This window comes from Lissotriton vulgaris, chromosome 7 (genome assembly GCF_964263255.1).
Source record: "Lissotriton vulgaris chromosome 7, aLisVul1.2, whole genome shotgun sequence".
Taxonomy (NCBI): domain Eukaryota; kingdom Metazoa; phylum Chordata; class Amphibia; order Caudata; family Salamandridae; genus Lissotriton; species Lissotriton vulgaris.
In genome coordinates, this window is record NC_141695.1 from 1,690,517,111 (window position 1) to 1,690,531,480 (window position 14,370).

The 14,370-nt window shown below is 47.6% G+C and overlaps 1 protein-coding gene across 2 annotated transcripts in view; it reads left to right on the forward strand.

Annotated features, from left to right (window-relative positions):
* The window catches only part of EEF1A2 (eukaryotic translation elongation factor 1 alpha 2), a 69,677-nt gene that overhangs the window by 36,932 nt on the left and 18,375 nt on the right, over positions 1–14,370 (forward strand). For both annotated transcript variants that reach the window (XM_086932810.1, XM_086932811.1), the window contains exons 2-4: positions 355–561; positions 1,789–1,968; positions 5,593–5,889. In XM_086932810.1, coding sequence (XP_086788936.1) covers positions 418–561; positions 1,789–1,968; positions 5,593–5,889 — 621 coding nt within the window. In that variant the 5' untranslated portion in view covers positions 355–417. The remainder of the gene's footprint in view (positions 1–354; positions 562–1,788; positions 1,969–5,592; positions 5,890–14,370) is intronic.

A 14,370-nucleotide genomic window follows, 5' to 3' on the forward strand; every position in this document is an offset into this window, starting at 1 on the left:
TTGTCTGTGCATGTATGCAAAAATTCCCAAGTAAAATCCAACAAACAACTCACCATAGCCAACTTAAAGCACCTATACCCAACTATTTATGAACAAATACATTCATTAGGGGGGGTGTAACACCCCAAGCACCCCACTGAAGCTACAAAGCTGGGAAAGCCCAGCTAATATTCTTCTTTAATCACTCCAGTTGGCGTCACCATTGGTCTGTTAAATAGTGCATGGGAGGTGAGCTTCTATGCATGTTCTGACGTGTCTCGATCTGCTGCCGTAATGCATACTCATATTGATCTCTCCAATTGAATACATCTGTAATTGAATGAAACCTGGTTGTAATGCTTTGTTATTCTCCAGCTGGTCCCAAAGGTTGACACCTGAAGATACAGCAGACCGGTACAGCAGGAAAAAGGGGACAAGATGGGGAAGGAAAAGACCCACATTAACATCGTAGTCATCGGGCATGTGGATTCTGGCAAGTCCACCACCACCGGCCACCTCATCTATAAATGCGGGGGCATCGACAAGAGGACTATCGAGAAGTTTGAGAAGGAAGCTGCTGAGGTGAGGTTCCGTGGTCACAAATACCCCTGGGCTCTTGAGCGATTTCCCCTCTTTACGAAGTGCCACGGGCAGATCGCGACGTACCCTCTCAAGCGTCAGTGGTTGCTTATGAGTTGGAACTTGAGAGAAGCATTGAGATTATAGAAACAAAAGTTACAACCAAATGAATGGAAATTATCTCAGGTGATAGGAGGGGATTTCCACTCTAACAATCTGAGTCTGTTACAATGAGTGGTACGATGACCTTCATTCGAAGGAGTGGGAGTTTCCTGTATATTCCAGATTCTATGTGTTTCAAGCATGGAGTATTAGGGTACCTCCATGTTATAGATTATACTAGAAGGGATATTGTATATAGTTGTACTGGGGAATGGATTATTTTTCCAACTCTGTTTACAGTTCTGTTTTAATAATGGTAGTATTATGAGCTTGCCTTGTCTTTTTAAAGCATGCAGGTATTTCATAGTGAGGTGTTTTACAAGGAATTCCGAATATTTGCAGAATCACATCCATAATACCAGAAAATGAAACTAAGGGGCCTATTACGATTGAGGTTTTTCCGCATCCTCCGGGCCGGCGGAAGCCACCGCCGGCCCGGAGGATGCGGAAAAACTGCAGCGGACCCACCAAAGACCCACCGCCACATTAGGATGGCTGGTGGGTCCTGGTTTCCGTCCGCAGCTTTTCCGCCGCGGTTGGCTTATAACCGCGGCGGAAAAGCTCTAATATGGGGAGGGTGTGTCTCAGACACCGTCAGCCATATTTGGATGGGCTGTTTAAAATGCTTTTCCGCGGCAGGTTTTCCGCCGTGGAAAAGCATGTGTAACTTCACTGCGGGGGCCCGTAGAGGGCCCCCTGGGTGAAGGGGGGGTGGGGGGTGCACATGGGGGGTACCTATGGTACCCCCCTGCATTTGTATGCAGAAATCGGCAGGCACCGCACGGTGCCTGCCGCTTTCTGCATACAAATGCAATGTATGCATTTTTACCATTGCGGCGGATGCAGCTTGAAGCCGCACCCGCCGCAATGGTAAAAAAAGAGGATGTGACCGCCAGGGTGGCGGTCACATCCTAATTGCACAGGAAGGAACTCCGCAGGCCATGCGGAGGTTCCCTCCTACTCTATGGTGATGGACGGACTCAGGTCCGTCCGCCATCATAATCGGCCCTTATATCTGCTCTTTCTTTTCTTTCTTTGTTGAACTGTGTCTTTCTCATTGGCCTTCAGATGGGGAAAGGCTCCTTCAAGTACGCCTGGGTGCTGGACAAGCTGAAAGCCGAACGTGAAAGGGGCATCACCATTGACATCTCCTTATGGAAATTTGAGACCAACAAGTACTACATTACAATTATTGATGCCCCGGGCCATAGAGACTTCATCAAGAACATGATCACTGGCACCTCCCAGGTGAGATACTGAAGAGACCTCAGGAGGGTGTTACTATGAATGACACTGCCTGTCAAGGTGATTGGTGTTAAGTTATGTTATATTATATCTACATATATTTACTTTAACATTCCTAAATGTGAGTTGAGTTATTGTTAGAGCCATGGTTTGGTTACAGTGATACTTTCTGGAACTTGTTGGACTCCAGCAGCTGAGCTTGTGGTTGACTGGTTGGCTTATAAGTTCTTCTGCAGTGGTTATCAATGGAGTTGGGTTGTAGAGATGTCAGGTGCATCCAAGGTAGAATAAAATGTTTGCTAAGAAGTGGTGGAGATCAGCTTGGCTTAGTGGTAGTTTGAGCTATGATTGGATCTATGAGTATGGAGATGGAGCTCTATATGTTTTGGTAATGTTTTGGGTATCAGATGTTAGACTACAATGATACATATAGAACTTGGATTGTTCTACCATAATAAATAGTGGAGGGGGAGCTGTACAGACGTTGGCAGATGGTCGGCAGTGTTCATAGTAGAATGGTTACTAGTGGATTTGATTCTAGTTTACAATCATGATTTGCTGAGTTGGAGAGGTAACGTAGTGTAATTGGTAATATCTGAGCTTAGCAGGGGCGGCTCCTCCATGTGGGCGGAGGAGCGTCGCCCCACTGCTTTCCGAAGTCGAGAAGCAGAAACATAAAATGGTATTTTAAATACCATTTTATGTTTTGGCTTCTCGTACTGCGAGAAAGCAGAAGGCAGGGTTTGTTTGGGGCGGGCAAATGGTCGTGATTGCTGGAGGGCAGGGGAGGAATGGTTTGCCCACTGTTGTGGGAGCTGACTGCTTGGTTGGCCCCAGGGCCGACCAAACCAGTCATACACACTCTGCATTTTCTCTATGTAGGCTACATGCAGCCAACAAAGAGAACATGGTCTCCCCATAGACACCTGTGGGATTGGCGTCCCAGCCAATCACAACCCTTTCATTGCAGTATTGTGATTGGCTTAGGGGATGGGAGGGTGGCTGCCTTCGGCTGCTTCCTTTTGTCGGATGATGCAGACCGACGACTCGGGATGGGCCGGCAAAGGTATGTTTTTGTAACTTTAAAAAAAAATTAGTTAAACCTCCCACCCGCACGGACCGCTCCCCGTATGAACCCCTACCCGCGAGTCATACCGGCCGCGACTGGAGCTTAGTGTTGAGGGGGGTAAAGTTAAAGTTTAGGGTTGACTGTTGGCGTTAGAGTTGGATAGGAGAAGTGTTTTCATCAGCAGTTAGGTGGAGTTGATGTTCTGATTCATTAGCAGCGGCGGTTTCTACATGGGGGCGTTTGGGCGCCGCCCCACCTGATTTCTCGCCGTGCGAGAAGAAGGCAGAAACAAATGGTAGTTATTTATTTAGAACTACCATTTGTTTCTGCCTGCCCTTCTCGCATGGCGAGAAAGCAGCGAACTTCCTGGTTACTATCTCGAGCCTCAGGGCAGGGGGGAGTGGCTTAGGGGAGTGGCTTGCCCTCTGTTATTAATACTGACTGTTTGGACAGCCTGAGAGGCTGTCCAAACAGACAGTATTAGCAACAGTGGGCAAGCCGCTCCCCCAAGCCTCCTCCCATTCTTCGTTCTGCAGGATGCAGACTCGGAGAAATGACGCAGTTAAGGCAGCCGGCCGAACCAATCAGCGCTGGCTGCCATGGAGGGGAGGGAGGCTGCCTGCAGCCTCCAATGACGATGAGAGCCCACACGACCACGTCAGACGCAGCTGCGGCACGGGCATTCTAAATCCAGGAAGGCGGGAGTCTGCACTGCAGTATCGGGACGGGACTCGAGTCGGGAAGCCAAGGTAAGTTTTTTATATTTCTTTACCATTTGGGCTGACCTCTGACCTCCGCCGTGAGGGAATGAGAGTGAATGATCTTGGTGCCTCCTCCTGACCGCGCTTTTATTGGGATTGTCTCCTCACTTATGTTTCAATGCAGGCTGGTTACAGTATTGAGCATGCGTTTATTATGTGTATTGTACTGTGATTACGGAAGACAACACATATTTGTCAACCACCAATCCACTCAGAGAGTTCAAACTGCAGCGCCTCTTGCAGTCACCCCTTCCCGCACTCCTCACATGACACTACTATGCGTTGGGCGGTTGGACGGGTGTCTGCTCCTGTCCCGCCTGTGTCTCGAGTGTTTCTGTTTCCGTGATTCGCTCGACGCTCCCATCACTTGAACACAACAGCTGGTGCGAGTCCGCGCTGGTACCCCGTTCTCTTTCCTCACGCGGTCACCTCAATGTCTCACAATGTTTATGTTTCTTTAACCCCTTCCATGCTTGTCACCAGCACACATCAAACTGCATAATCCACATTTACATTATCCACAAGTCGTACTGAACAGGGAGTGTGGGGCTGGCGGGGAGGTGCGCCCAGGAGAGTGAGTGCTCTGGTACAACCACGAGGAGGGCAGAGGCGAAGACGGGCCAGAGAGGGAAGAACGAGGGTGTCTGAGAGCTGCACCTCTCTTTCAGCATCCGGCACCAATCATTGAGGATCAAACAGCGGGCAGAGGTGACCAGGGACCAGGTGAGGAGAGTTTCTTTACCCCTCAACACCCCTTTCTGGATAGCTGGCACCCTGTGCTCTGTGGCAGAATCTCCACCAACACTTATATGGCAATATATAAATGGGCGGGTTGAAGGTAAGGGGTTCTCAGCAGCCTTCCAAACACCCTTTCTGTTGGTCACCCTTGCGCAATTCGCACGCTCGCGATGTAAGACTCATACGCAACTTTTACGCCCTGCCACTTTCAAATGTCATCAGCCGCCACTGTTCATTAGTAAATAGCTTTAATGGGAATGTGCAGAAGTGGTTGATGCTTGGGCTGGAACCCTTTTACTGCTTGAAGCTGTAGCTCTGACCTCAGAAGCGGATCCAAGCATCCTTGGATGATGTGGACTGTCTACTGAGTGGCTGAACTTATTATAAGCAGCAATGATGATTAGTACATATTTTACCAAGCTGAAGATGTGACAAGAAGAGCAGAGGGTGGGCATTTTCCATGAATGGCTTAGCTGGGGAAGACTTGCAGTCATTTTTGGGGAGCCAGGGTCGGCTGCATTGGTGAATGAGAGTGTTGGAGGTTTTCTGTATTGGTAATTTGTGGAGTTAGGGAGAGTCACTGTGATGACACTCCGTTGTTGAGGTATCGCTCAGTCGGATTGGGATTATGTCAAATAGGTAATAGCATTGTTGAGGGTGTGATGCACTGTTCATCAGTGGAGCTAGTGTTGAGCTGCTGTGGTAATGAGCAGATGTAGAATGATAGTTTGTTGATTATTGATAGTCATTAAAACTTGCTGCAATGAGTTGGGTAGACTCCTTGAAACTGGATCATGGCTTAAATGAAAGAAAAGAGGTGGGCGGGGTTGGACTTGGGATATTGGACACATCCTGCCTACGTGTTTAGAAAGCTTGTGGTCATGTCAAGTGAGCTTTCTTTTTTCGCCTGGATACAGTTGTGCAAAAGCTCATGTGAATATGTTCTCTTTTAGGAACTGTGATTCTCTTGTAGTTTGGGGATCAGAGCATCCATGCATGGGTGCAGCCTTTTCCATGAGTAATGTTAATGTTCTGTTTGTCTCTGTTTTGTGCACCCAGGCAGACTGTGCTGTCTTGATAGTAGCTGCGGGCGTTGGTGAATTTGAAGCCGGCATCTCCAAGAACGGCCAGACCCGTGAGCACGCCCTCCTGGCCTACACCTTGGGAGTCAAGCAGCTCATTGTGGGCGTCAACAAGATGGACTCAACAGAGCCCCCATACAGCGAGAAACGCTATGATGAGATTGTCAAGGAAGTCAGCGCCTACATCAAGAAAATCGGCTATAACCCCGCCACCGTACCCTTTGTGCCAGTTTCTGGGTGGCATGGGGACAACATGCTGGAGCCCTCACCTAATGTGAGTGGTAAATTTATTGGTTCCTTGATTAATGTTTGTTTAATAAATGTGTTCGCTATTTGTTTATACAAGTCTATTCATTAATAATACCTTACTTTATGTACTCAAAATGGTGGATTGCTTTGGGACTAAATAAGTCATGATTTTTCCAAAAGAATCCCATGGGCCCCTGTCCTGACTAATTGTAGCAGAAATAATAGTATCTGTACATAAGAGGGAACTATAATGTTATACTTGTGATAGTTCATATCTTTAGATCACTCCTTAATCTAGGAACCCTTGTTGATAATGTAATTATTCTATCTTTGCTCTGTCAGTCCCAAACGTAGCACTTCGATAACATATAAATGTGCATATGCCAGTGGTGGCTGACACAAACAAAAAATTGTCTGGCGGGTGGAGGGGGATTGGGGGGGTACTACTGGAGGGAGAGTGCTTGGGGGTTGATAATAATAATTTAAAAAAAAGAAAAAAGACTTACCTGAAGCTGCCGGCTTCCTCGTGCTTCGGTGTCCCTCTGCTTCTGATCCCAACAGACACTGGGACAGCATCAGAGACTCCTTGTGCAGTTCCAGCACTGCTCTCATGTTATTAACAATCCTGTGGGAAGCATGAGGGCAGCGCAGGGATTAGTCTGAACGGGCTGGTTTAACACTCGCTCAGGCACAGGGACTCTATGCTGTTTCTACAACCCGGCTGTACAATACCGCTGGGTTGGAGAAAACTAACTGCGCCTGCCTGTTTGGACGGCCTAAGATGGCCGGCCAAACAGACATGTGCACTTAGAAGTGCAGATACCAATCCATCCCCCCCCCCCCCAAGGCCTGGCCCTGCCCCTCCCTACACACGCTGGCTCAGCCAGCAGCTTGAAAATGAAATGATAATAAAATATTGTTTTATTTTTCAGCTGCTGGCTCGTAACCAGTGGGGCGACGCTCCTCGCCATTGGGCAGGATCCGGCATATGGATTATCTATTTGGTTATTGGTGAACATTCTGAAGGTGTAAATAATTTAAAGCAAGTTTTCAGTTAATTTGAGCTATGCTTAATGTTAAAATTGGGTTAAAAAACACATAAAAGCAAGAGTAACTCAACATTTACCTTGTAGCTGTTGGCGTTAATAGCCGAGGAAGAAATCAACACTGACTTGCAGTCATCTGGGACTGGTGCTCGTTCACTCTAATTACACAAAATGTGTCCTACATTTTGGGTTTATCTAGACATAGGCAAATGGTAGAAAATGTCGCTCAATCTGTTTTAGAACGAAAACGATTTTTAGGCTTGCACAGCACAGCACATTTGTAGCTGATGATCATCGGACAAAAATGTCACATGAAGTACTCCACAAAGCCATTATGAGCACGCATAATGAGAAAGCTAATCAAATCTCCACTTCAGGAAATATCCGTAGACCTGGAACTGACCTCTACCAAATGTACATTCGCTCTGACTAATGTATATACAGACAAATATATCTATATATGTTCTGACAGCTGTACACTCACTCCAAGAAGTTTACTTTTGCAGCGTGAATCTTTCTGGATTCACTATGCTGTGCATTATTCCGCGGTCTAGTGGTTGGGTCCGGAATCGTAGTCTTTTCTTTCCTTTTTTTATTTTTTCGTAGCCCAGGTGGGCGTTGACGTCCCACCTTCTGGTGTACTTCCTGTGACGCCGGCACGCTTCCTGCGGAAGCTCCCACCTTTGGGCGCCATCTTCAGATTCTTTTTTCCGATATTGGGTCTGGATCGTCACTGAGAAGTTCCAAAGTTTTTGGAGAAAAGAAGAAGGAAAAAGCTGAAATCTACCGAAAAAGTTTGGAGAATACATCCAGGAACAAGACCACCGAGCCGGGACGACGAAGAAGGAGGAGAACTTCGAATACTTCGACGTCTAACGGAGAATGCCCACACAGGGGGCCCCCTGAGCGCAGGAATGGACAAGACTCCGTGCAAATTCTGCCGCAATTGCCACCACAAGTACGCGTAGAAGGACCAGCGCCCGGTTTGCAAACTCTGCCTGCCGGTCTACCACGAAAGCAAGGATTGCAACGCCTGCTCCGTCTTCACCCCGAAGACCCCCAGGATTTGAGAGAGGCAGATGATAGCCAACCACAGCATGCAAGGAAAAGGCCAACCTCATCGCTTCAGGACTTGAGCCTCTCCAGTGACGAAGAGGACAACATTGCCAAGGTACCAGATGATTTTACGGTTGTAGAGACCGATAAGAAAACTACAAAAGAGGTAGGAGAGACGTCGACCCCTAAAACCCAGACAGACTCTCGAAAGCCTGAGTCAGACTCTCAGAGTTTAAGTCCACGAAGGGAGCACTGGCACCGAAAAGTTTGATGGCAGCAGCTGCATCCAGGGACAAACAGCCCAGTGGATCCTTCGAAAAGGACTCCCAGGCGGCGAAAACACACGAAAAGCCTAGGCCGTCGAAGCTCGCCCACGAAAAAGGAGCACTCAACGGCAAAGGGAAAGGACCCGATGGCTTCTTCAAAGTCGATGTCTACATCGAAGAGATCGTCCGAAACACTCGACGACGAACAGGCCGCCGAGATGGAAAGGAAAAAGGGAAGGCTCGAGACCGAAATGAATAGCATCCTGCAAAGGAAAAGAGAATTCGACGAGCGGATGAAGAGGCTCACCATCCCGTCAAAGCCGGCGACGACTATCGTCAAAGTTGAGGAGGAGTTCGACGCTGAAGAGCCGCCGAACACTCCTGAGCCCCAGGAACACCAAGAGGAAGAGGGCCTATACTATTTGGAGTAAGGCGAAGAAGACCAGCGCACAAGTTTGGACTTGGCATCCTCGGTGGCACAGGTCCTGGATTGGCAGGACCTGGACGCCGAAAGCCCGAAAGAGGCCGTGGAGATGTACCCTTCGAGGCCTTCGCTGCCAGATGACATTGGGATTTACAACATGGTCATCAGAAACGCGGCAACAGCTTATGGAGTGAAACTGGAGGAAGAAAAACCAAAAGCCTGCTTCCTCCTAGAGACCCTGCTCCCCACTCAAACCAGGAGTCAATTCCTCCCCATGCTACCAAGTGTCCTGGACCAGGGGTGAGAGGCATTCAAAGAACCAGCAAGCTGCAGCAGGTCTGTCACACCCACGACAGAGAAAAAATACAAACAATCCTCTAAGGACCCTCCCTACATCCAGGATCCGTCACAGCTGACTCCATCATTGCAGCAACAGCCAGAAAAAGGGCCAACGTTCCCACAAACTCAGGCCCACAACCTGACAAAGAGAGTAAGAGGATATACCTCACTGGAAGGAAAATAGAGAGGAATGCAGCAGTACACTGGCGAATTGCCAACTCTAATGCCCTACTCAACAGGCATACGTACCAGCATTGGGACGAGGTCGGACAACTGCTCAAACACCTCCCTGAGCAATACCAACAGAGGGCAACACACCTGGTGGAGGAAGGCAAGAATATAGCCAACTCATGCCTGAAATCAGCCCTGGATGTGGCGAACACGTCCAGCAGGCTCATGATGATCGGGGTCACAGAGAGAAGGCATGCCTGGCTGAGAATATCAGGTTTGAAGCCGGAAGTACAGAATAACATCCTGAACACCCCCTTCAATGGTGAAACCCTGTTCGGAGCACCAGTGGATGATAAACTCACCCAACTCAAAAAGGAAAATGAAACTGCAAGGTCCATGGGGGCCTTGCAATTCAGAGGAATGAGGAGAGGCACACCAACACGGAGGCCAAACGGAAGAGGGGGAAACCAGAGGGAAACGTCACATCAGACTTTCCATCAGGGCTACCAGGGCGACAACCAAGCACAGCAGGGCCAGCAAAAACAAACCTGGCAATACCAGCCTTTAACGAGAGGGCGAATGGACGAGGACAAACAAGAAGGGGGGGCCAGCAACCCACTTCAAAGTGACTCCGCACCACCAACCGTGCCCACCCACATGACACCTCTAGGGGAGGGGCACAACAAAGTCAGCAAGAAAGGGTTACACGGACAAAATATCAACAAACATGTAACACCAGTAGGAGGCAGACTAAAACACTTCTTTCGGGAATGGAAGAAAATAACAACAGACAAATGGATACTGAACATCATACAGTTCGGATACTGCATAGAACTGGAAAAGAAACTACCAAACAGGAAACCAAAAAGAAAATCGCACTCAGCAAAAGAACTAGCGCTACTCACAGAGGAAGCACAAGAACTCCTCCACAAGGAAGCCATAGAAACAGTACCATTCAAAGAAAGAAACAAGGGAGTGTACTCAAACTACTTCCTCGTACCAAAGGTAGACGAAACCCTAAGACCCATCCTGGACCTACGGTACCTAAACCAATACATAAGAACACCAAAATTCAAGATGACATCTCTTTAAAATGTCATTCCTCAGATAAGGGACGGGGACTTTATGCCCACCATAGACCTAAAGGACGCCTACCTACACATTGTCATGAACAGACAGCACAAACATCTACCTAGATTTGCTATCAACAAAGCACACTACCAGTTCACGGCCCTGGCCTTCGGACTAAAATCCGCATCAAGGATCTTCACCAAGTGTCTCGCTGCTGTGGCAGCGCACCTAAGGAGGGAAGGGGTTCATTTATACCCCTACCTCAACGACTGGCTCAAAAAAGAAAGTTCCTACAAACAATGCAAGGAACATGCACAATGGGTCACAAAAATGCTAATGGAACTGGGATTCTCAATACACTGGGGAAAATCCTCAATGGAACCAGAACAAGTGAAGATCTTCCTAGGCACACAGATCAACACCATACAGAGCAAAGTGTTCCCCAGCGACAAGAGAACACTTGCCCTGCTGAAGGAGACACGTCAGTACCAGAAGGAGCGAGCTCTGACAGTGAGGACAGCGAGCAAGATCATGGGGATGATGGCGTCCTGCATACACCTAGTCCCCAATATACGGCTACACATGAGACCATTCCAGGAATAGCTGCAACAACAATGGTCACAAGCTACAGGGAGTTGGGAAGATCTAGTGGTTGTAACGCATGCAGTGCAAGAGGAGATAGCACGGTGGAACAAGGAGAACATAGCAAAGGGGAAGCCTTTGACACAACGAAACCCAACAGTGACCATCACCACAGACTCATCCCAGAAGGGATGGGGAGCACACATGAACCAACTCAAGGTGCGGGGCCTGTGGACTCCAACAGATGCGATCAGGCACATCAACTACCTGGAACTAAAGACCGCATTCCTCGCCCTGAAAGCCTTCCAGAAACAACTGTACGGGCAAAGAGTGTTGATACAGACCCACAACACCACAACGATGTTCTACATCAACAAACAGGGAGGAACACAATCAGTTGCACTATCCAACCTAGCGAATGACATATGGAGATGGACCATCCCACTCAAAATAGACCTCCTAGCTATACACCTACCAGGGAAGGACAACGTGGAGGCAGACTGGCTCAGCAGACAGACATCGGCATCCCACGAGTTGGAGCTCAATGCACAAGAAACACAAAGGCTATTCAAAAAGTGGGGGACTCGGACAATAGACCTATGTGCAACACACCAGATTGCAAAATGCCGATACGTCGCATCCAGGCAACCAAGGGAACAATCACAAGGGAATGCCCCATGGATAAGCTGGTCGAAAACATTTGCCTACGATTTTCCCCTGATACCACTGATACACAGGGTACTCAGCAAATGCAGAACCAGCAACATGACGCTGATCCTGGTGGCACCACAGTGGGCCAGGTAGTCATGGTTCCCACAAATAGTGGAGATGGCGCAGGGACCGACTCACAAATTCGGGAAAAGAAAGGACTTACTCTCCATGCAAAACGGAGAGGCACTCCACACAGAGCAAGAGAACATCCATCTAGTGGCATAGCTCATGAGAACATAGAGTTTGCACATCTGAAACTGCCGGAGAGCACACTGCGGGTGTTACGAGAGGCAATAAGACCTACCACACGGAAGTGCTAGGTGGCGAAATTGAAAAAATTCACACAATGGTGTATCAAGGAGAAACTGCACAAGAAGATGACAAGGGAATCAACAGTGCTAAAATATTTAACACACCTACTCAAATCAAACCTAAGCTCCACCTCACTGAGGGTACACCTAGCAGCAATAGTAGCCTACACAAGAGGAGAGACAGGAAAGAGCTTCTTTACATCACAAGTAGTAAAAAGATTCCTGGAAGGGGGTAAAAGAATAGTACCACCCAAAAGGATGCCACCACCTTAATTTAGTCCTAACAGAGCTTATGAAGGCGCCTTTCAAACCCATTCATAAGGCATCACTACAAATGCTCACAATGAAGACAGCCTTCCTAGTGACATTCACCTCGCTATGCAGGGTAAGCGAACTGCAAGTGCTAACACAGCAAGAACCCTACATTCAAATACACGATAGGGTGGTAATGAGAACTGACCCACACTTTATGTAAAAGGTGGTGTCAAGGTTTCACATGAACCAGACAATATAAATACCAAGCTTCTTTCAGAAACCATCCACAAGCGCAGAGAGAGCCCTGCACACACTGGACGCTAGAAGGGCAGTAATGCATTACATGGAAAGAACTGAAGAGCACAGGAAAACAAAGCAGTTCTTTGTGTCATTCACAAGCAGTTTCCTGGGTAGACCAGTAACAAAGGGCACCATTGCACGATGGATCTCACAAACAATACAAATCTGCCACAAGCAGGCAGGTCAAGAACTAACAGAGGGGGCACAAGCCAACTCTACCAGGAAAAAGGGAGCAACAATAGTCTTCCTGGCTAACACACCCATTCAAGACATATGCCTGGTGGCAACATGGGCTTCAGTGCATATGTGCACTAAGCACTACTGTGTGGATATACAGATAAACAAGGAAGCACAAGTAGGTCAGAAAGTGCTTCAACATATATTCAACAACCAATGTTCATCTTCCACCCAGCCGTCACAATCATAACAAACCGCTACAAATCTATGCACAGCATAGTGAATCCATACAGATTCACGCTGCAAAACAAATAGTTTCTTACCTGTCGGTGTAGTTTTGCAGCTTTAAGATCTTTCTGGATTCACTAGCGAACCAACCCACCTCCGCCAGAAAGATGAGGCAGGAGAAGAAGGTGGAAATACAAGAAATAAAATACAAACAGACACTTTAAGAGACAAAGTGAAAATTCATTTACTTTAAGAAAGAACTTGAAAACATTGCCATGGATTCACAAACAGAACACAAAAACAAGAAAAAAAGAATCCGAAGATGGCACCCAAAGGTGGGAGCTTCCGCAGGAAGCGTACCGGCGTCACAGGAAGTACACCAGAAGGTGGGACGTCGTCATCAGTGGCTAAAATTTCTATGGTGAGCAAATTAACGATGAATTAAACCCTGATCTGTGACTGGGGGTGAATGTTTTGCCAATGTGCAACATTCTGTCCATCATCTTGTGTGTTTTGCTATTCGCCCTATGTGGGAAGGGTATGCCCAGGTGTGGGTCCCGTGCTCACTAAGCCACTGGAGTCAAGCTATCCTGGCTGGTGACGGCTGATAGACAGAAACCGGTCCTAGGATGCTTGATTCCGGTCCAGGGAAGACATGGCTTGGCAGTTCGGGCTGGACTGTTCCCATGATGCACAGGGTCAAGACTGATTTGCATATGGCCATGTCTGAACTGGGATGGCGTGGTGAGCAAAATAACGATGGCTTAAACCCAGATCTGTGACTGGGGGTGAATGTTTTGCCAATGTGCAACATTCCGTCCATCATCTTGTGTGTTTTGCACTTTACATACATGGCATAGCTCAGATTGTTGCGTTCAGACCCTTTCTACTGTACCCTGGACCTGGGTGATATGTAAAGTACAGCATGTTGTGTGGGGGTAGGGATCACACTGAATTACAGGGACCAGGACATGATGAGGAATGAGCACATGTAACTTGACCATTATTAGATAGCACAGCATGGTGTACAGTTTTTGGATTTTCACAGTGCCCATATTTTCATTTGTAGCAGAGGAGATGTATATGGCCAGAATCACAACGTTTTTTGGTCAAATGCCAAAATTTGTTTGGAAGCTCAGATCTGCAGGTGCAAAGGTCTGCTATTAATCCACTAGACCAAACTGAGCACCGCCATCACTTTTCTGCGTGATTTAAGATGCAACAGGCTGACAGATATTTACTCAAATGTACAGAAAAGTCTGAAGGGGTGGCAAATGAGGCCTCAGCCAGTGTTCCGCTTCCTAGAAGAAGTAATCTCCAAAAAGTCCAATAGTGAATTCTACCTCATTGATAAAAATTTCTTGACCACAATTTCTGCAGCTAGTCTACACTAGCATAACAATCTAAATAATCCAGATTTTGCAACAATCAGACCCTTCTGTGTTTATGAAACAGGGCTATATCTTAGCACTATGACTTCTACCATTGTACGCACAGTCTAATGTAAATTGATACTTGTATAGCACACTACTCACCCGCAAGGGTCTCAAGGCGCTTGTGCGAATACCG